General features: G+C 43.2%; 1 protein-coding gene across 2 annotated transcripts in view; it reads left to right on the top strand.

Annotated features, from left to right (window-relative positions):
* The window catches only part of CRBN (cereblon), a 166,453-nt gene that overhangs the window by 50,705 nt on the left and 95,078 nt on the right, over nt 1-20,670 (top strand). For both annotated transcript variants that reach the window (XM_086939204.1, XM_086939203.1), the window contains exon 4: nt 345-494. In XM_086939204.1, coding sequence (XP_086795330.1) covers nt 345-494 — 150 coding nt within the window. The remainder of the gene's footprint in view (nt 1-344; nt 495-20,670) is intronic.

Raw genomic sequence — 20,670 nt, 5'->3', positions numbered from 1 at the left:
TAGGGACTTCAGACTAGATAGTTGGCTGAATTTGTCTGACTTCAGCCACTAAAGTGGGATTTTATTTCTCAGTGCTCAACTCGTTTTGGTTGCTGAGTGTTCCGTACCATATTTAGAGCACATGGCACATGAATCTACAATATAGTTTGTACCAGAGAAGTAAAGATGATGTTTCTTGTAATTGCTCCCACGTGTGTCTCTTAAATATTTGTGAGATACTCTACCTCACTTTTCCATTGCTTTAGTATTCGGGTACCATCTGTTTGCTGCTTCATAGAACGCGGAGATAGTCCTTTGGTGCTGCTCTGTCTATGTATTCTTTCATTTTCTCTCTCTCTCTTTAGCAATGGGCGTGAAATAGATGCACGGTTTGGGACAACAGCAGAAATATACGCCTACAGAGAAGAACAAGAGTTTGGCATTGAAACTGTCAAGGTGAAAGCTGTTGGAAGACAGCGATTCAAAGTGATGGAAATAAGAACACAGACCGATGGGTAAGCGTCTCTCTAAGATGTGGACGAAAGTGTAAGCTCCTTCTAAGGATTTATGGAGGATGTTAATCCTATATGCATCTGTGAGACGTGCAAGATTACTTGTACCTGTGCAGTTATGGAGGCTTGCTGCATTCATTTGTTTAAAGTCCGCTCTCTGGTGGTTCAATTGTTGATTTACATGGTGTTGCTTCTTTTAGCCTTTGAGGTTAGTGAAATGTGACATTAATTATTCTGATGATGTTTGGATCGATCTTAAATTAAACAATCCAATGTAATTAAAAGAAGCTGTAACACTACAGTGCCATTGGGAAATCCATGAAATGTCATATTCAAAATGATTAAGTATACAATAAGCTTATTTAAAAGTTAAAAATCTTCAGCAACTGATAAGGAATTCCGCATAAAATACAATCTTATTTCCATCACAAATGGATTTTCTTCATCTAATTACATTCTTTAAGAAGATTGCCACAGACCACATGGTGTACTAGTTATCTATGAGCTGAAGGGATTATAATGCTGGGCGACAATGCCTAAGACCAAGCAGCCTTAAAATCGGTAAGATCCAAAACCTTCTCTGAACTTCATAAAATTTACAGAAAAGCACTACATGGATTGTTGTATTCTGTGACATTCCGTCACATGGGCATTTACAGAGCGAGCCTGACCAATCGTTAATTACAGGAAAACTTATTAGGCGATGGAAAGTGCCAAACCTAAAGCGAGTTAAAAGAAATCAGTCACACTTGCCCTCCTTGATTTGTAAATAGGGCAGTATATCATAAGTGTTCAATACCATTTGGTTACTGCGTACTGCCGATCTCATTATTTCTGTAGAAAGTCCATTTGACTCCAGTAGTGTCATGCAATCTCTTTTAAGTTCTTTTCTGCTCACCAGTACTAGAGATTCTGGTTCTTCATAATATTCCGAGTGACCTAGGTCGCTCGTGAAGTCTTTGAATATTTCAACCAAGGTATGTTAAGCACCCGTTGTAGTTTAACACAAACCCTTATGTTATCCCTATTAAGGGTGGTTTTCTCCGAGACCCACACCTTATGCCACCGGAGGATTGGGTGAATTTTAATTAGGTCTAACTCTAAATCTGTGTGTCATACATAAGTGGAACAGCTGCCCGGAACAGTTAGAACGCATCTTTTAGAAGGCATTATCTACTAGTTGCAGGGGACGGGAATCTCAAGAACCCCATACCTCTGCACCATATGTAGCAGTAGTTACGCATTTGGCCTTTTATATATTTATTAACTCTACGGGCGGTCTTTTGCCCAGCTTTCTTGATAAGTTAGCTAAGGCTGTTCTAGCTTTCAGAAACCGTAACTTTCTAGATTAAAGTGCCTGAGACCATGAACCGTTCTGATCAAACAGGATGCCTAAGTAGGTAAATATCTTGTTGGTTTCGACCTTCTTGTTGTCTATGAAGACATCACTACACTTTGAGCTCCATTTTCCACATATTATTATGAAAGTCTTCGATATGTTAACTTGCAATCCCAGGTTCTGCATGTATGTGGTAAAACTTGTCAATACACGTTGTAGCCCCAACTGTGTGCGTGCCATCAGCACTGCATCGTCAGTATAGAGGAGGGCGGGTAGTGGGCGTTTAACAATTTGTGGTAAGTCCCAACACTGATCCGACTGTGTCTGCCCCAAACTGTTAATGTAAAGTGTAAATCGAAAGGGTAGCAAGAAACAGCCCTGTCTTACCTCTCTCTCTGCACTGAATGATGCAGTGCACTCACCCTTGACCGTAATGATCCATTGCTTTCATGCCAGAGTACAATTGCCTCAAGAAGTCTAGGAGCGGAGCTTCAACACCTAGTTTGGCCATTATAATCCATAATTGTGTTCTATGCAATCAAAGGCTGCGGTTAGATCTACGAATGCCAAGAACAATCTACCCTGTTTGGCCAGGGTTTATTTCCCGATTAATCGGTTCAAGTTCAGGCCTTGATCCACTGTACTAAGGCCTAGTCGAAAGCCGAATTGCAATTTGGATAAAACATTCTGTTTAATACAATACGCCATACCACCTAGACCAATGAATCAAATACTGAGATTGGTTGGTAGAAGGGGGGATTCTCGGGATCACCTTTCTTGAAGATCAGAACCAAAAGCGATTCTGACCAGGTGTCAATAAAACCTATGGTGCAACAAGCTGGTATGACTTGTCAGCAGTGGGCACCATAAGGCAAGATTGGCTTTAAAACTATCTACTGGTAAGCCATCGGGACCAGGGGCTTTCCCCCCCTTACTAGCTTCAAAGCTAGATTGACCTCTTCTCGGGTGAATTGAAGGTTTATTGGCAGCTTAGGTGGAGCAGTGACGCTCTTATCCATTTGAGTGTAATCTGTTCCTATCTTCTCTACTGAGAGTTTGTACAGGTTAGAGTAGTGCTTCACCCATTCATCCTCACTGATTGCAATCTCTGTGGTAAGAGTAACATGTGGGCTCAGGAAGAGGGCATTTACTGTCCGCCAGAACGCTGTATTATCTCTGACCAAAGTTGCTTCATGTAGGACCCTCCGTGCATCCTCTCTTATGTCTTCTTGCTTTCCCTAAGAACTTGTTTATACTCCCATCTACCTGCTTTGATTTTTTTTTTTGCTTAACTTTTTAAGGCTTATGTAATGCATGTTTCAACATCCTATATGCCTTCACGCACCTAGTATTGAACCAGCCATGATGTTTCTTATGCCCTTTTCTATTCTCGGCCGTTAAACTTTCCTTAATCCCAAGGGTGATCTGTTGGAAGGATTCTAAGGTTTAGGCATGATCCACATTCTCATCTAGGCAAACTAAAAGAGCTTTGTAGGGTTTACCCTCTAGCTTCTTGTTACAGTAGACTGAGTCAACTTTGGACCACTGTAAAGAGTAACTATTGGTTTTGTTGAGAGCAATAGCCTTAACCACATGTGAGCACTTTACTTTTTATTACTTTGCAAAGCAATTGAAAGATTACACTCTGTGGGAAGTGATTCACTTAAAGAATTATTATGTATTTTGAAGTCTTTGACTCTAGGTGAGTACCTGTTATCACGTAATTGATGGTCGTATTCGCACCTCTCCCATTGAACGTACAATCAAATCGTACCGGCATGGTGCATAGTTCATTGCCTAAACCTAGGTCAAACATAAAGAAGATATCGTTCAGATTATCCCCGTAGCGCAAGTACGGAAAGTTGGTAAAGCCTGTGATACCATCTAGTGATATCCCACAATTTCCATCTGCATAAGACGGACACAGGCCAGTAATAAAATCCCCTTCTCAAAGTAAAAACATATCTTTTCCTGTTTTAAGTGCAAAAGATCTTTACAAAATTGTCTAAGGGCCACCCAAATCTGTTCGGGTGGAGCATTATTATAATAATTTATCACAGCTACACAAAAGTGCTTATCAATTTGTATGTTGGTAATTTGGTAATAAATCACAGAAACCAGCAGCTTTATCTTGGTCACATTCATATAGTTTGAAATATATGTACATAATCCTCCTTTACATCTACCCAGGTTTCTTGGATGCAGAGGATATTAAAATTAATTACAAAAACCGTCCATTCTGGAATTGCGGCTTTTGCACGCAAGCCTGCGACATACCAGAATAGCATGGAAAATTATTTGTCTCATGTTATCTATGTCTCTGTTACCGTTTACCTGGGGGGGGGGTTGGGGGGCTGCGGGGGGAGGGGGGGATGGGATATCCTATTTAAAATGTCTGTGCTTATTCTATTTCCTGGGTTTACCCCTATGTGATCTCTATGCGTGAGTGGGAGAAGATCCATGTGGGGGCTGTGTTCGTTGTGTCCTAGCTTTCTATATTGATCTACAGTGAGTCAGTCTACACTGTCTGACGTTGGAAGGCCATCAAAATGGTTACTGACTGGAATGTTATGTGAGACTTCATAACAGCATCCCTCATTTTTATCCCCTCTAGTCTTTATCATCTCTACAATACCCAACGACGGATAAAAAAAAGCTCAGTAGGTTAAGACTATGTCTGGAGTCCATATGGGTCTCCTCTCTATTAAAGATGGTTTCTACCAAATGCGGGGTTTTAAATGATAGTACCACACAGTCGCCCTGTATAGGTTTGCGGTCTCTACCAATCCAGCTTACTCTTCTAACTTTTTTGATGTTGGAAAAAAGGGCCTGTGTTTGACCAGTTTTGGAGCCCACCCAGGGCAAGGCTTTATTTCTCAAGGTGTCCCAAGACTCGATTTTTTGATCTAGTAATGTCGGGACGTTTGTTAATACTACTACATAGGGGGTAGCTGCTGGAGGTAGGTCCAAAACAATTTTTTTGAGACAAGTTCCTATATTGAATAGGGTATCGATTAGGATGCGATGTATTGGGAAATATGATACTAGTTGTAAGCAGGTCTCCACCCTTCTTTGTGTTCTCTACCCTCGTGTCTATTGGGTTATTATACAGTGAGGTCTTTGTGTTGCCTGTTGATATATTTAGGCCAAACCTTGACAAACACGGTTTATAGTACATCCCTGTAACCAATTTGTCCGTTGTATGACCTGTCTGGCAGGCTTGGTTTTTATCTTCCTCACTATTAATAGTCTTGCATGCCCTGCTTGTTTTTGAGTTAGGTACTCAGCCCTGTTCACCTTTATATTCGCCATGCATGTATTTAGCGAAGCCTTTATCTGATCAACTCTAGTAGTTAGTGTGACAAGCGCCGTTCTTAAAAATGTCTAGTCCTTCTACTATGGTAGTTAGTTTTCCTAGATCACTGGGGAAAGTTCTTAGATGGCCTTTTGTTTGAGTTTATGTATTCTTATTTTTATAACATTTCAGATAAACATTATTTCTGAAAAATGGTCAACTTTGTCCTTTGTGGTCAAGGGTATTTTCTCATGACCGACAATGGGTATGTATATTCCAAAGACCACACTAAAAAATATACAGTCCAATGGAAATTTGTCATCTATTATTCTAGGAGGTTTACTTGTGGTGAAAAAGCATTTAGGGAAACATAGAAAAAATTATTGAACAAAGCCATGCGGCGTGTCCTGAGGATTCCAAAGTCTGTAACATTATTGAAGGATTTAAAAAATCACTCCAGTACTGGTTTTAACACAAAAACTGAAATATCAAATGCCTAACTGTACCGCAGTGTATAGTGGGACAATGCCTGAATGTTCAATGTGTCTTCAATATTAGGATATCTCTGAAGATTAACAGTCCTTGTTATTAAGCAAGAAAGAATCCAGCATTAAACATAGAAGTCCATCCTTCAATCCAGTAAATAAGACACAAAAAAGACGCACACAAAACTCGATGGGTGGGATATTTTTTCTTTTCTTTTTTTGAATCTCAATCCATAGGACCATCTTTCCCTTTAAAGACCCTGGAGTGGTGGTTGATCTTTTTAATTCTAGACCGCTAATACCCAGAACTTTTTTGCATGAATAAGACAACTTGATCTTCTAGAATATCAGAGAGTATTACAAACCTGGCTGTGCCCATTAGAAAACAATGTTTGATTTTGGCCACATTTAAAGAAAAATAAATAAAGGTTGGTATCTGCAAGCTCTACCCTAGTCTATTCTCTAACTCTTTTTTGCAAACCCTTGTACGCAGTTTGCAATACAAGTTTGGAGCATTTCTCTGTGCCTTGAACACAACACCACTCATAGAAGTCAAACCATAACCCAGTCAAAGGGATTTGGAGCACCCTACTGACACGTCACAGCTGAATTACCTCATGCATCATTATCGATGTGGTGCAATGTTGCTCGCTTCACACACAGTTCTCATAGTTTGTTGGCCAGTGCCAGTACCAGTATTCTTTTCAAGTGTATCCCCAGACACGTGTTTCTAGATTCCTCTTTCATCAGTGGGGAAAAATGTTCGTAGGTCGCTGGACGTGCTGCCGCAGTTTCCTCAGGGTTAGTGCCACTCTCAGCGCGCAGGTGCTCACAGAGCTCGTCAGCTCACGGCCCACGGGAGCCATCTTAAACAGTCAAAGGGATTTGGAGCACCCTACTGACACGTCACAGCTGAATTACCTCATGCATCATTATCGATGTGGTGCAATGTTGCTCGCTTCACACACAGTTCTCATAGTTTGTTGGCCAGTGCCAGTACCAGTATTCTTTTAAAGTGTATCCCCAGACACGTGTTTCTAGATTCCTCTTTCATCAGTGGGGGAAAATGTTCGTAGGTCGCTGGACGTGCTGCCGCAGTTTCCTCAGACCATAACCCATACCATACCATATCAACCGTTCATTACGAATGGGTGCCCAGGAATACTAATGTGAATCTGAGCAGCATGTAGCCTTGAAGTGCTAGATACATTCTACAAGACAATATTGTTTTTAGCTACTGGGTCTTAGAGTAGACCAAGACATGAGGCCTGAATACAAATGCAAAGCACAAGAAGAGGACCATGTTTGTCAGGTCACTTTCTCTTGCAGATCTAGAGATCTCAGGAGGGGAATGTATCTTTTTTTTTTCTTTTTGAGGTGCAAGGTGTTAAAGAGAGAGCATGTATACAAAAAGCAAACCTCCCAAGATCAGCTAAAGAAATAAGAACAAAAGTAAGACGTACAGAAACCAGCAGATGTGCCAAGATTCCAGTAGCCTATATGAAGAAAGGAAAGATGCAGAGATAGCTATCTTTGGAATGCTCCATTGGTCTTTAAAATCATCACGTCTCAATAAGGAGTCCTTCATTCAGTGCCGTAGTAAAGGGGACACTTTGAGAAGGTAACATTTCAGTGGGACTAAGTTGATCCCTGTATCCGGCCTGCACTATATTGCAGTTGGTTCGCATTTTTGATGTACCCCTGGTCTAGCACGACCAGATGACTGCAAGTGGGGCGTTGTGTTTTTAGGCGCTATGTTTACCTAAAACTTTGATATTCAATATCTTGCGTTCTACCGATTGGATTGTTTTCATTCTAGTATAATTTTATTTATAAAAATTACCTCTATTTTTTTAAATTGGTATGGGACTTTTTATGTGCTGTGTTTTTTCACTGTTTTACTGTTTGAGTACAGGATAAAAACTTCGTACATTGCCTCTAAAATAATCCTGGCTGATTTTTGCCAAGCTACCAGAGGGTTAAGCACAGGCTAATTTAGTGACCTTTGTGGTTCACTATGACCAGAATTGTGGTTGTTGCCTGAATGGGTCTCCTACCCCCTCAACCAACAACCCAGTTTCTTACATATATACTAGTTACTTTAGTGTGCAAAATAATCTAGAACTTCAAGGTAGGTTCAGAACTAGCGTGTTATGGTCCATTAAGAGATTAATTGGCTGACTATCTTGGCTATAAAAGGTGTTCTGCCAAATTAACTAGATCTGTGTTGCTCTGGTATACTATGAAAATGATTTAAAAATATAATTAATAATCCCTATCATAAAATCATTTCTGAGGGGGCTGCATAAAGTGTTTCGACCAGTAAAGGACCCATAACTAATGTGGAAAGCCAGTGTCACCCTGTTGAGTCTAAATAAAGTCCTCCATTTCAGGCAGAGCCAGGATGGCCCACTGAGCGGACGTGCTTGATCAGAGCTCCAGCAACCTGAAACCAGTGGGACGCCCCTCAGTTTTACAGGTTGCCCCCAGATACAGCAGTGAATCGGCTGGCGTGGTCCCACCCGGGTAACTGGTGGGGGCTGGTGGCCTTGTTTGACGCGATGACAGATGACAACCGAGATGCCTACTTTGCCGAATCCCCAAGTATAGGAGGTGGTAGGGCCAGGCCGCAATCGAAAGCACTGTCCCGGCATAGAAGTGGCGATGCCTTTACGTCAACTTGGAGATGGGGACAAAACAGAACAACAGGGCCACTCTATATTTATAGCTGAATTATAAGTTGGCTTAGTTCGATTTTTTTCTGCTTTAGTTCATTTTTCTTTCGACTCCTCTGTTGTTTGTTTTTTGATATTCTTTGATTCACATATTGTAATCCAGTATTTATTTGTATTTTATTAATATTTCTCCTGTCATGTTACAGGAGTTTGGTATTCTGTTGGATTGCCGTCATAAGGCCATATGTAGATAAACCATGAATACCGATTCCTTAATACCAAATATTACAGATTCAGTATTAAGGAATCGGAAAAAGCGATGTAGGTAAAAAATCGTTAAAATTTACCGATTCGGTAAAAAATACTGATTCGGAACAAATCGGTAAAAAAAAAACCGAAACCGCAGTACTGATTCTGAATTACCGAATCGGTAAATACCGATTCGGTAATTCAAAAATTCGTAATTTGATGAATCGGCCAATCCTGTGTCATCCAATTACCTCCCAAACAGGAAGTGGCCACACCCAGGCAGCTGCACTGAACCTGGAGCTGACAGTGAGGCGAGCAGGTGAGCTGAGGAGCCAGGAGCTACATATCCTCACAGCTACAGAAAAAATTAAAAAATGTCTGAAATGGCAAGCCAGGAGGGAGAGAAGGAGGCAACTGAAAGGAAAAGGAAGATGAAGTTCAGTGAGAAGGAGCTGGAGGTGCTGATACAGGATGTGAGTCAGGACCACAGCAAGCTGTTTGCTGAAGCAGTCCCTCCATGTGCCAGAGTCTCAGAAGAGACAGATCTGGAGTGGGATACAGAGCAAGATCAATGCAATTGGTGTCACCCAGCGGTCCATTGAGGACATAAAGAAGAGGTGGTACGACCTCAGGAAGACGGCGAAGGCAAGGATGGCTGAGAGGCAGAGGCAGGCTGGCAAAACAGGCGGAGGGCAGAACAAAGCATCTGCACCAACACCACTGGAACTGATGGTTGAGTCCACCCTCCAGCCGGAGAGTGTGAGTGGCGTGGGAGACGCAGACAGCTCTGCCATAGCAGCTAGGAAACAAGGTAAGATGCATGCCCAGCATGCTGTGCTACCCCCTCCCCAACCCCAATCCCCAAAGTGGCATAGGGGCTCCCACTCCACTTCATGTCTTACTCATTACCTGCTATGCATTGTGGGAGATGTAGACGAGGGAAAACAATAGCATGTGAAAGTAATTGTCAAGCTCAGGACAGTCACTGTGATCATTAGGCATGATGTTTAATGCAATGCAAATGCAGCCAGATAAGTGAGTACATCTACATTCTGTCATTACAGGCGACACATCTCGCAGTGCTGCAGAGGGGAGCAGAACAAAGACAGCCATGCCAGAGGGGAGGCAATATGATGAAGGGAGAATGCCTGCAGGGCACACAAGTTCCGCACAACCACCACCACCATCAACTACTCCATCACCAACATCACCAGGGAACCCCGCCATCTCCTCATGCGCAATCAGCACTGCAACAATCACCACCACCACAGTCAGGCAGGAGGCATGCCATGGCCACCCTCCAGCAGATGGAGGAGTCGTCGGAGGAGGGCACAGGGGGCCAACAGTCTCCAGTCCATGAAGAGGGCAACATAGTGAAGGCTGGTACTCAATCTGAGGGCGCCCACACTTCATCAAGACGCCGCAGGGCAAGGCCAGCAGGTGCTCAAGGCTCCTAACATGAAGAAAGTGTCTTCGCTGGACTGGAAGGCAACATGCTCAAGGTCCAGCGCCTGCAATGTAGGGAGATGCGTACATTAAACAGAAAGGTTGCCCACATGAACAAACACGTGCAGGATCGAAAAGGGCATTAGTTTAATGGGCGACAACATATGTGAGGGAATGATGGGAATTGCAACCTCTGTAGACAACCTATGCAGCCAGTTGGAGCAGGACCGTAATTGTAGGCGCAGGGCGATACAGAGACTCCAGGCCTTTACCAAGGCTGTGAACCGGCTGGCCACTGCTACCTCCCTCATGTGTCGTAGGTCTATCGCCATGCAGGAGGAGATGGCGCATTGTAGCAGGGACGTGGCCAGGGGAATGGTCTCAATGACCTCTGCATTAGAACTGCTGCAGACCGTGAAGGCGGCCACAATGGAAGGGTGGGGGACAGTGAGGAGGCTGCCAGCCGTGATAGCATTACGCCCTCTCCCACCGAGGGCAGGAGGCGCAGCGAACGCCACAGCGCTGCCCAGGATCAATCTGACACTTCAGACAGTGTGGCCAGGGAACGTGCACATGCAGCGCGTGGGCGCATAAAATAGGGCCAACTGCTATTTGGCAATCATTAGATGGGTCCTGTAGCCCATGTCTTCATGGACACTGCTTCCAATCCTGGTGGTGTGCTGATTAAACACCATTGCACTAAAACTGTTACTGGCTTTGTGTCGTTACTCACTCAGAAATAGTTGGACGTTATCTCTGCCCGTCTGTGTCTCCCATCCTGTTCTACTGCAACACCAGCTGCGCAGGGGTCTGGCTGGGGATCGTCCTCGTCCTCGCGCTCGTCCTAAGAGTCCGTTAGTTCCACTGCTGTTCCTTTTTTGGTGGCTAGATTATGGAGCATTGCACATGTTGCAATTATTTTGCAGCATTTGATGGGGCTGTAGTGACGTGCACCTCCACTTTTGTGAAGGCAACGGAATCTGCTTTTAAACAGTCCAAAGGTGCGCTCCACTACGTTGGGTGTGCTCTTATGTGCCACATTGTACCACTCTCGCTTGGTGTGGTTGGGTTGAGGTATGGTTTGAGTAGGTAGGACCGGAGGGCATACGCGCTGTCACCTAAATGCAAAAGAAAGTGCCATTAATTCGTGTCACCAATAGGTTGAGCCAAGGAATACCTCAGGGTGTGTGACATTGATTTACCTAGTAGGTATCCTTTGCCAAATTCACCAGCAGCCAGACTTGTAAGGATACCACTGTTCCTGAATATGTACGAGTCGTGGTTACTCCCTGGGAATTTTGCCACAATGTCAGTTATGATGAATTTTGCATCACATATCACCTGCACATTTATGGAGTGAGTGGATTTGCGGTTGCAATAAATGTATTCTGTTACTGCAGGTGGGCAGATTGGTATGTGGGTCCCATCGACGCAGCTAATGACGTGTGGGAACTGCGCCATGTGGTAGAAATCCAGCTTGGTCTTCTGCAGCTCCGCCTGTGTACTGGGGAAGGTTATGTAATGATGCATTCAGTCCATCATGGCGTCCAGGAAGGTGTTGAAAAATCTGGATAGGCAGCTCTGTAGCATGTATGATGGGACCCCCTCAAAAAGGTTAGATGTGGCCAAGGAACAGAGGGGAAGAGAAAAACATCACTGTGAGAGAATTGTTCCATCAATGGCCATATTCTTCAAATATTGATATACATCCTATTAATTTGAACTTGGTGACAGAGATATTCTAAACATGTTTTATTTTATCACTTATTTTATTTTCATTTTATATAGTTCCTTATTGTTCAGTTTATAAAAAGCATTTCATCACAAGTACATTTTTTAAAAATATTTTTTCAAAATACATGATTCTTTGACAAATACAAACAAATATCACAAAGTAATTATGAATATGTACAAAATAATATAACACACGATACTTAGGAAAGCACTACCTGATATCACACACACAAACTCAATATACTAACACTCTCACACCCATACTTCATTCAAACCACACCATCAAGGGAACAAGCATTTGCAATGCAATAGGTCTCGCATTATTTAAGTTTGAGCTATTAGCATTGTAAATGGCAATTGTTTTTTGCTTTATGCTATAGTTTTTTTTTACATAAAAAGCTACATTTAAAATATGTTTTATTAAAGTTATTTATGCAGTATCTAAATTTTGTTTGCATAAAACAGTATAATAATATCTTAGTAAAAAAGTCAAATATTTTAATGGAAATTCACCAAATCTTCATTTATGTGTTGGTTTTGAAAATAGCTAAATTAATAGCTTTGTCATTTACAATGCCAATAGTTATAACTTTCGCAAATGTGACACCTATAGCATTTGTAATGCAACATTTGTATTTACGTGACTTAGATGTATTGATATTACAAATAACAATGGCTTTTAATTTTTTTTAATACTTAATAAAAGTGATTGTAATTTATAATGGCAATAGCTTAAACTTTTGTAAATAACTTTTGTGAAGATTATGTTCAGTGTATTTTATTGTAACAAAATCCAAGAACAGAAGTGAAATATTAACATCTTTTTGTGACATTTGTAATAAAGCTTGAAACATTGAGAGAACATATTTGTGCTGTGGTGGTGCTGAGTGATGCTGTGGTGGTGCTGAATGGGGCTGTGGTGATGCTGTGGTGGTGCTGAGTGGTGCTATGGTGGTGCTGTGGTGGTGCTGAGTGATGCTGTGGTGGTGCTGAGTGGTGCTGTGGTGGTTCTGAGTGATGCTGTGGTGGTTCTGAGTGATAATGTGGTGGTGCTGAGTGACTGTACTCACTGTCACTCTGCACTCACTGTCACTCTGCACTCACTGTCACTCTGCACGCACTCTGCACTCACTGTCACTCTGCACTCACTCTGCACTCACTGTCACTCTGCACTCACTCTGCACTCACTGTCACTCTGCACTCACTGTCACTCTGCACTCACTGTCACTCTGCACTCACTGTCACTCTGCACTCACTGTCACTCTGCACGCACTCTGCACTCACTGTCACTCTGCACTCACTGTCACTCTGCACTCACTGTCACTCTGCACTCACTGTCACTCCGCACTCACTGTCACTCTGCACTCACTCTGCACTCACTGTCACTCCGCACTCACTGTCACTCCGCACTCACGGTCACTCTGCACTCACTCTGCACGCACTCTGCACTCACTGTTTCTGCACGCACTCTGCACTCACTGTCACTCTGCACTCACTGTCACTCTGCACTCACTCTGCACTCACTCTGCACTCACTGTCACTCTGCACGCACTCTGCACTCACTGTCACTCTGCACTCACTGTCACTCTGCACTCACTGTCACTCTGCACTCACTGTCACTCTGCACTCACTGTCACTCTGCACTCACTGTCACTCTGCACTCACTGTCACTCCGCACTCACTGTCACTCCGCACTCACTGTCACTCTGCACTCACTCTGCACTCACTGTCACTCCGCACTCACTGTCACTCCGCACTCACTGTCACTCTGCACTCACTGTCACTCCGCACTCACTGTCACTCCGCACTCACTGTCACTCTGCACTCACTCTGCATGCACTCTGCACTCACTGTTTCTGCACGCACTCTGCACTCACTGTTAGTCTAAAGGCGAAACTCAGACTGTTGAATTGTCGATAAGGCAGCTTCTTCACACTGCATGCAATCTCCTGGCCTGGAGAAGCCGGAATGCCGGCGGGACCGCTTGCCGGCTCTGCCACTACCCAAAGATAGATATTTGCCATATCTGCACTTGCCCCGTCCGAGAAGAGAGTGTTCTTGAAACAGCCGGAACCCGCACATGTACGAAGGTATTATAGCCTCACTTCAAGAAGATCTTATGCTTTGGGAAATTCCCAAAATGTATGACCTTTGCTGAATCAAAATTGACCTTGCTGGCATCACAGAATAGGGGTACCTGATAACTGTGCCCTGACCGCGCTGGCACCGCAGAGCACGCACGCCAAGTCACTGTCCACGTTTGCCGTATTCCGAGTGCATAACGGTTCTGGGCCTTTTATGACGGTGGTTCAGTTTTCTCTTCATTATTCATGCCTTTCCTCGCCAACAAGCAACTTCATTATTCTACAAACCACGGCCACGGTCCAACAGCTCTCATGTGTTTAACTTCTGATGTTATAACATGCACTTTTCGTCGTCTCTGAGCCCTATTTAATGATCAGTCCTGTTCCTGCCCCAGCCCTATTTCTGCTCATTTTAAAACATGCACCACACACTTTTTCCGCACTCTACTTCATGTTCTTATTGGCATGGAACAATGCACCTAGCACGCTCCTCTTGACTGAGCACGGATTCAGCAATAATGCTATCGAATTAGCATTGTGTTTAAACAGGGAACGATGTCTGCTATGTGATCTTAACACGAGACTAAATAGCTCTTTTACTGTGTTTTTTATTGTAACGAGCATTATTTTATTGTAAGTTTTAATAAACTGTAGTTACAATCAATATGCATTCACTTTCGGTCCTTGCGGCTCAAGCATGTCGATGGGTCTCATATTCTGAAGATATGGACCCACAATCTCTGCTTATACCTTGGTTAAGAGCCGAAATCTCTCGGATTTGCGATCAGTAGGGTATGATGGAAAGGATTTTCCAAGGGCAGTTGGACTTGTTTACAAAAATGGTATGTGTGCGCATAATACTGTTGAAAAGTACAGACCCACTCAGGTATTCGGCCCCAACAAAAAAGAAAGAGGAGCGACTTTGGTTGGGGGGTGGGGGGTTAATACCAAACGCTGTGTACATGGAAACGAGTGGCGGGAGAGGAAAATAAATTCCAGGAAGCAATCCGCTCTTCAGCTTTCCTGTCGGGTTTTGTAAACGGACGCTTAAATTGTGGAGCGTGAGCAACCGGTTTGCGTGATCAAGATGAAAAAAAAAACCACAATCCTAATTCCTGGCCCCCGGTGCCTATAGCAACGGACATCCGTCTCCTTGGAAACTAATCTCGTGGTATTCGAACAATGCACCGGGGGCCTTTAATCTGCCGAACACTGGAAATCTGTATTCGAGGCTGCTTCTGCTTCTCCCTCACCGTCAGGAACTCGAACCGACCTAAAAAACACGCAGTTTCCCAGAACACGGGGGCGGGGGCTTATTCTAAATCCAAACAAGCACTCTTCAGCGTTTTGCGCCGGCCTGCGACCAGGAAGTCAGGCAGGCCGGGCGGGACAACCGGAAGTAGGAGGGCGGGAGCCTACCCCGCCTCCCACGGAAGAGCCGCGATTGTTTGGAGCACCGGAGCAGGCAGGAGCCTACCCTGCGCCCCGGTGCCGAAGAAGAGTCTTGCTGCCGGTGGGAGCCGCTGCACTGAGGAAGCCGGTGAGTGGGGCTTCGCCTTGTGGGGGGGGGGGGGGCATCTGTGTGCGCGCGCGCACGCGGCGGCGGGCTGTGTATGTGTGTGAGCGTGCATGTGTGTGTGTATGTGTCCTGGAGTCTGTGTGTATGCGTGTGTGTGTGTGAGGGGGGGGGGGTTGCCTGTCTGGGTGCCTGCGTGTCTGTGTAAGTGTAAATGCGTGTGCGTGTGTGTGGAGCCGAGAGGAGAGGGGCTGGTGTGTGTGGAGGGGTCTCTGTGTATGCGTGTAGGTGACGGGGGTGTGCCTGTGTATGCGTGTGTATGTGCGCATGCGTGAGTGCTGTGTATGCGTGTGGCTGTGATGTGCGCATGCGTGAATGTTGACGCGCGTGCACGCAGCTCAATCCAGCCAGGATAAGCTCGTCACAGTTTCTTGTCCCTCATTCCCCGGTGTCAGGCAGCTATAAGTCTCCGACCCTGGACGCATCCTTCGGATGCGAATTCCAGGGCGAGACCTAAAAAGGAAGAACTGAGTTTAAGTTGGCAAGATCTAAGCGCCAATTCTTGGGTCTCAAGAATACATTTTGAGACCCCTGCACCAGGTCAACGCGCGTTTCGGCGGCTCTAGGCCACCTTCCTCATGACCTTTTTCTTGCAATTTACTCCAAGATATCAGGGGACCTACAAAATATGTATAAAAAGAAAAAATTTGTCACCAAAAAGTTGAGAAAGAAGAAGCAGTTTAACTTGATAAACAAACCTTGTTTAGATTAACACAGCGGACCTACACATGACCACAAGTTGCAGGAAAAGGTACATAGAATAGGATTATAAATATTGTAATGTCATATCGTGAGACATATAGTGGTTCCCTGATCACAGAAATAATTTTTAATTAAGCGAAAAAAAGCAGACAAAGAACCTACTCTTTCAAAAATTCTATGCATTTACATCCAAACACATTAGATCATTATACACTTTAGGGAGATATTAGTCTACTTACGGTAAAAACAGATATTTCCTATTTCTTGGATCCTGTTTTCATTTAAGATGACCGATTTGGAGAGACAGGATATATGTAAGGTACCTAAATGACAAACATGGATGCCCTTACTCTAAATAGTGCAGATGGTTTGACTGAAGACAGCCTTATCCTCTAAAAGAAAGGCCAGTCTTACCAGTTTTAGGTTCAACACGTCGTTCGGTCTTAACGATAAATCAGCGCTCTATGGTAGCACATGTAAGGTCCTCCTTGAATCCAGCTGACTAAAATGAGAATACGCCAATGTTATGATACATGAAAGCTCTCTCACAGAGCATAATACAGTTCTGCATAACTAAAGGACATATAATTGGAAACACACCTCCTAGTCAGCTAATGGCTTCTGCACTTCTTTTATTCGAAAAAATATGGTTAGACGTTTCCTTACGAGGGGACTTGCTCTGATTATACAAGATCTAGGACGCAGAGAAAAGCGCAAAGTCAGTCACACAGGTTGCATAGATTAGAACAATCATATATGGATATATCTGAGTCAGGTTAGAGATTGTATGACTCAATATACGGTACCATTTTACATCGACATGTCTCTAATCAAAATATCTTACATTTGTCAGTTCCGGGATGTGATTCCATGGAGATTAAGTTGATTGATTTTAAAAGAACCGCTAACTCTGCCCGACCATCTGAAACATAGAGATGGAATATGTATCACGGAAAACGCAAAAGCGTAAGCGCGACGTCACACAGAGAGACACCCTAATCATACGAATACACGACAGAGGAATAATATGCCGATTACCCATAGGTACATAACGTAAAGGATTAATATGACGATTATCCATGGGTACATAACGCACGCTTAAAATCAAAGAACAAAGATGGCACACTGATCTTAAGAGCACACGGCACTAAGGTAGCATTTTAACTATCCGTAATCTCGCATCCCAACCGGAGTGCTACCTACCAGGGCGTCTTCCGTTGCATAGTTCACTTCTCCTCTACCAAAATATCCTCGCGGTAAACAGCGTTCCAAGATCCATATCCGGCTTATAAGTCCTACGCGAGAGTGCGAGGTCACGCGATATCACTTATGCTTACAACGCGATCTAAAACGTAATCATGAACTAGACGTGAAAAGGGGACTGCAGTACACTGCCCATTTACCTGACGCATACTCCACGCGTGAGGGAGAACTAAAAAGAGGTGACGGACTATTATTTCCATATTGAAAGAGATGAATTATTATTCACTGAATTGCAGGAAAAAAGGTTTAATGTCCGGATTCAACTAAGGACCAATTTATTAAAAGTCCCCCTGATTCTGAAAGTATATGCAGGAAACTCATGCGAAGAAAATTTCTCTAAGTGCCAGTAATGGCAGAATCCATATATATCCAATTGCGATATTCATTTTGAATACGCATATATAAAATAATTGGTTGTACATGAAAGCTACAAGTCAAATGGGGCACTCCAACCATGAAAGATGCACAAAAAAGAGTAAGAAAGGCGCGACAGGCTGGAAATCATATTCACACAACTTCGAAATGACTACTATAAAATTTTAGGATACATGTTCTGGCCATAAAGAATAAGCTGATCTCTACTTGGTAACATACCAGGATATCTCCTCATTCAATCCACGTTTAACACAATCTAGATGGTAGATCCAGAAGGTTTCACGTTTCTTCCGGGTGATTTCATTTGATTGGCCCATTCTTGGTATTACTTTTTCCAGGATAGACCACTTGATTTCCTGCTCATTGTGGTTCTTATCTAGACAGTGTTGAACCAAGGGTGCCATCAGTTTTTTAGTCCTGATAGCAGACTTGTGTTCACTGAAACGGACACGAAATTCGCGACCTGTTTCTCCCACATAGGCCAGACCACAGCTGCAAAGCAGAAAATTGATGATATTATTACTGCGACAATTCGTCAAGTATCGCAGTTTGATTTCTTTATCATTATATTTAATGACCTCAGATGTAATGGCTGGATCACATGCGTGGCAGGAGCCACATCTGTGGTTACCTAAGACAGCTGGTAGGCCCGTGATGGAACGCAGGCCGTCTGATGGGGATCTTTTTATTTGCCTAGTGTGAACCAGCATATCCCTGAGGTTTTTATTCCTTCTGTAGGCTAACAGGGGAAGTGGCAAGAGAGGAGCATTCTCATCAGAGTTCAAAATTCTCCAGTTTTTATTGATAATGTTCCTAATTTTGAAGTTCAAGGTAGAGTGATTGATCACACACGTTATCCGATTTTGTTTTGAACGTCTTGTACCCTGGAGTAGCGCAGTTCTGTCATAATATTTGGCTCTTTTATAGGCATGCCGTACAAGGCGATGGGGATTGTACGGCAGCTCTGTGACACACCACCTACTGAGGCTATCACACCCTGGTAGCTTCCTGATGCCAGGAGGTGCAGGCAACAGAGCACCTGTACATGGGTGGGTATTGCATGCTCCCTTGGTGTCTGATGCTCAAGATATGGTTTCAGGTCCCGTATGAGGTCAAGGATGGTGTGTGGGTGCAGCCTGTACCTCTCATGGATTTCAGGTTCAGTCAATTGGAACAATGTGACGCGCAGTCTGTACACCCGCTCTTCCTGTCTCCAGATCCTCACTCCTGCTGCTCTCAAACGTAGCCGCCTTGCTATGATGTAGAGGACCGCCATTGTGTTCACACTGTTGCATTTTGGGGCTCTTTTTAAGCACTGCACCCGATTACCACCTGCTCTGGATCCGTGGTAAATAACGAATCGTTAATACCGAATTTGGCCAAATTCGGTATTACCGATTTTTTTGCTACATCGCATTTTTAGATTTTTAACGATTCGTTATTTACCGATTCGGTATTGTTTGTTTCGGTGTTCTCCGATCGGTAAATACGGAATCAGTAAATATTTACCGATTCGTTATTACCGATGGCATTCGGTAATGCGTACATCGGTCAGGGCCAAATACTGGTCGGTAAAGCCAAAATTTACCGATTTTCAGCTTTACCGATCGGTATTTGGCCTCCTACATATTGCCCATAGTTGTGTCTTTTCTATTTTATGATTAAATCTTACAAATACAAATGTTTAAACTCTAAAAAATGAAAATAGCTTTGCACACCTAGGAGAGGTATAACAGTAGTTGGTGTCTCCCTTATCATCTGGAATAAGCAAATGTGAAAGCGCGGGGTGGGCAATTCAACCATGATGGGTGTGTTGTGGAGAATGCTCTTCATGCTGTCTTACAATGCAATAACAAAGTACAATTGTCCCTAAAGGAATTATTTTTATATCTTGTAGGTTTGAAAATTACGTAACAATCGTGAACATCACTAAACAAGTAGGAGACAGTATCTGAATTTAAACCAAATACCCCAATGTATCAAAACATTAAATTTATTTGCATTTATATAAAAAGTTTTTTCATATCAATTCCATACACAATCTTTAGCAACCATCACAAAGCTGATAATTTAGATTTTCATTAACAGCAATGCTAAAACACCTATTGGTAAAATAATGGATAGTTAGATCCCCATTACAGATGACAATTCATCAAACTATTTCATCTAGTACATCAAATCATAAATCAGAAGAATACGCAAAACGGTGCTAGGTGTCGACGTTTCGGTCCCTCGTTGGTCTAGTCGATCCGTAGGACCATCAGCAGGACGATAACGTTGCACAAGTTTATAATAGTTCTAAAAAACATAAAACACTTCTTAACTCCTACACAAAAGGTATCGTTTGTTCACTCACAAAGAAAACAAAAATGGAACCGCATCTACGGTGAACAATGTGCTACCCAAAGTCACAAATATTACCACATAAAAGGCACGCCACCAACCAACAGTGAAAGGTGGAAAAACACCATTTGAACAAACCACTAGTCAAAAAACTAAACTAACTTAAACCAACATAACACTTACATATAAGTATGAAAATAGGGAGTGTCCTTTTTATCGAGCAATGTCACTCTGCCCAAACACTAAAGAAAACACAGGAAATCGAAGTTATAAACCAATCAATGACCTCTGGATGTTGTAAGCAGAGGTCCTGTGCAAGACTTCAAAATACTCACATAGTCTTAATTTCCTGTCCCTTCCCAACTGCAAAACGAGAGGAAAAGAGAAAGAAGAACAAACGGCATACAGATAGTTAAGGAGTTAGATTAAGCAAAGTTCAAGCCCATCCAACACCACCACACGTGTCAACTGACTTACTTAGTGTCTCAGATCCGTCTATCGACATCTGCAAAGTAAATAAAACTCTGTCTCAAAACAATAGACTCAAAGAGTCCGACAACGAAACTAATGCTTCTTACAGCCTAGCCGACTTACTTAATTCGAAGACTGCCAG

This window comes from Lissotriton vulgaris, chromosome 9 (assembly GCF_964263255.1).
Source record: "Lissotriton vulgaris chromosome 9, aLisVul1.2, whole genome shotgun sequence".
Classification (NCBI taxonomy): Eukaryota; Metazoa; Chordata; class Amphibia; order Caudata; family Salamandridae; genus Lissotriton; species Lissotriton vulgaris.
Note: the sequence above shows the minus strand (reverse complement) of the source record. Positions and strands in the feature narration are given on the sequence as shown.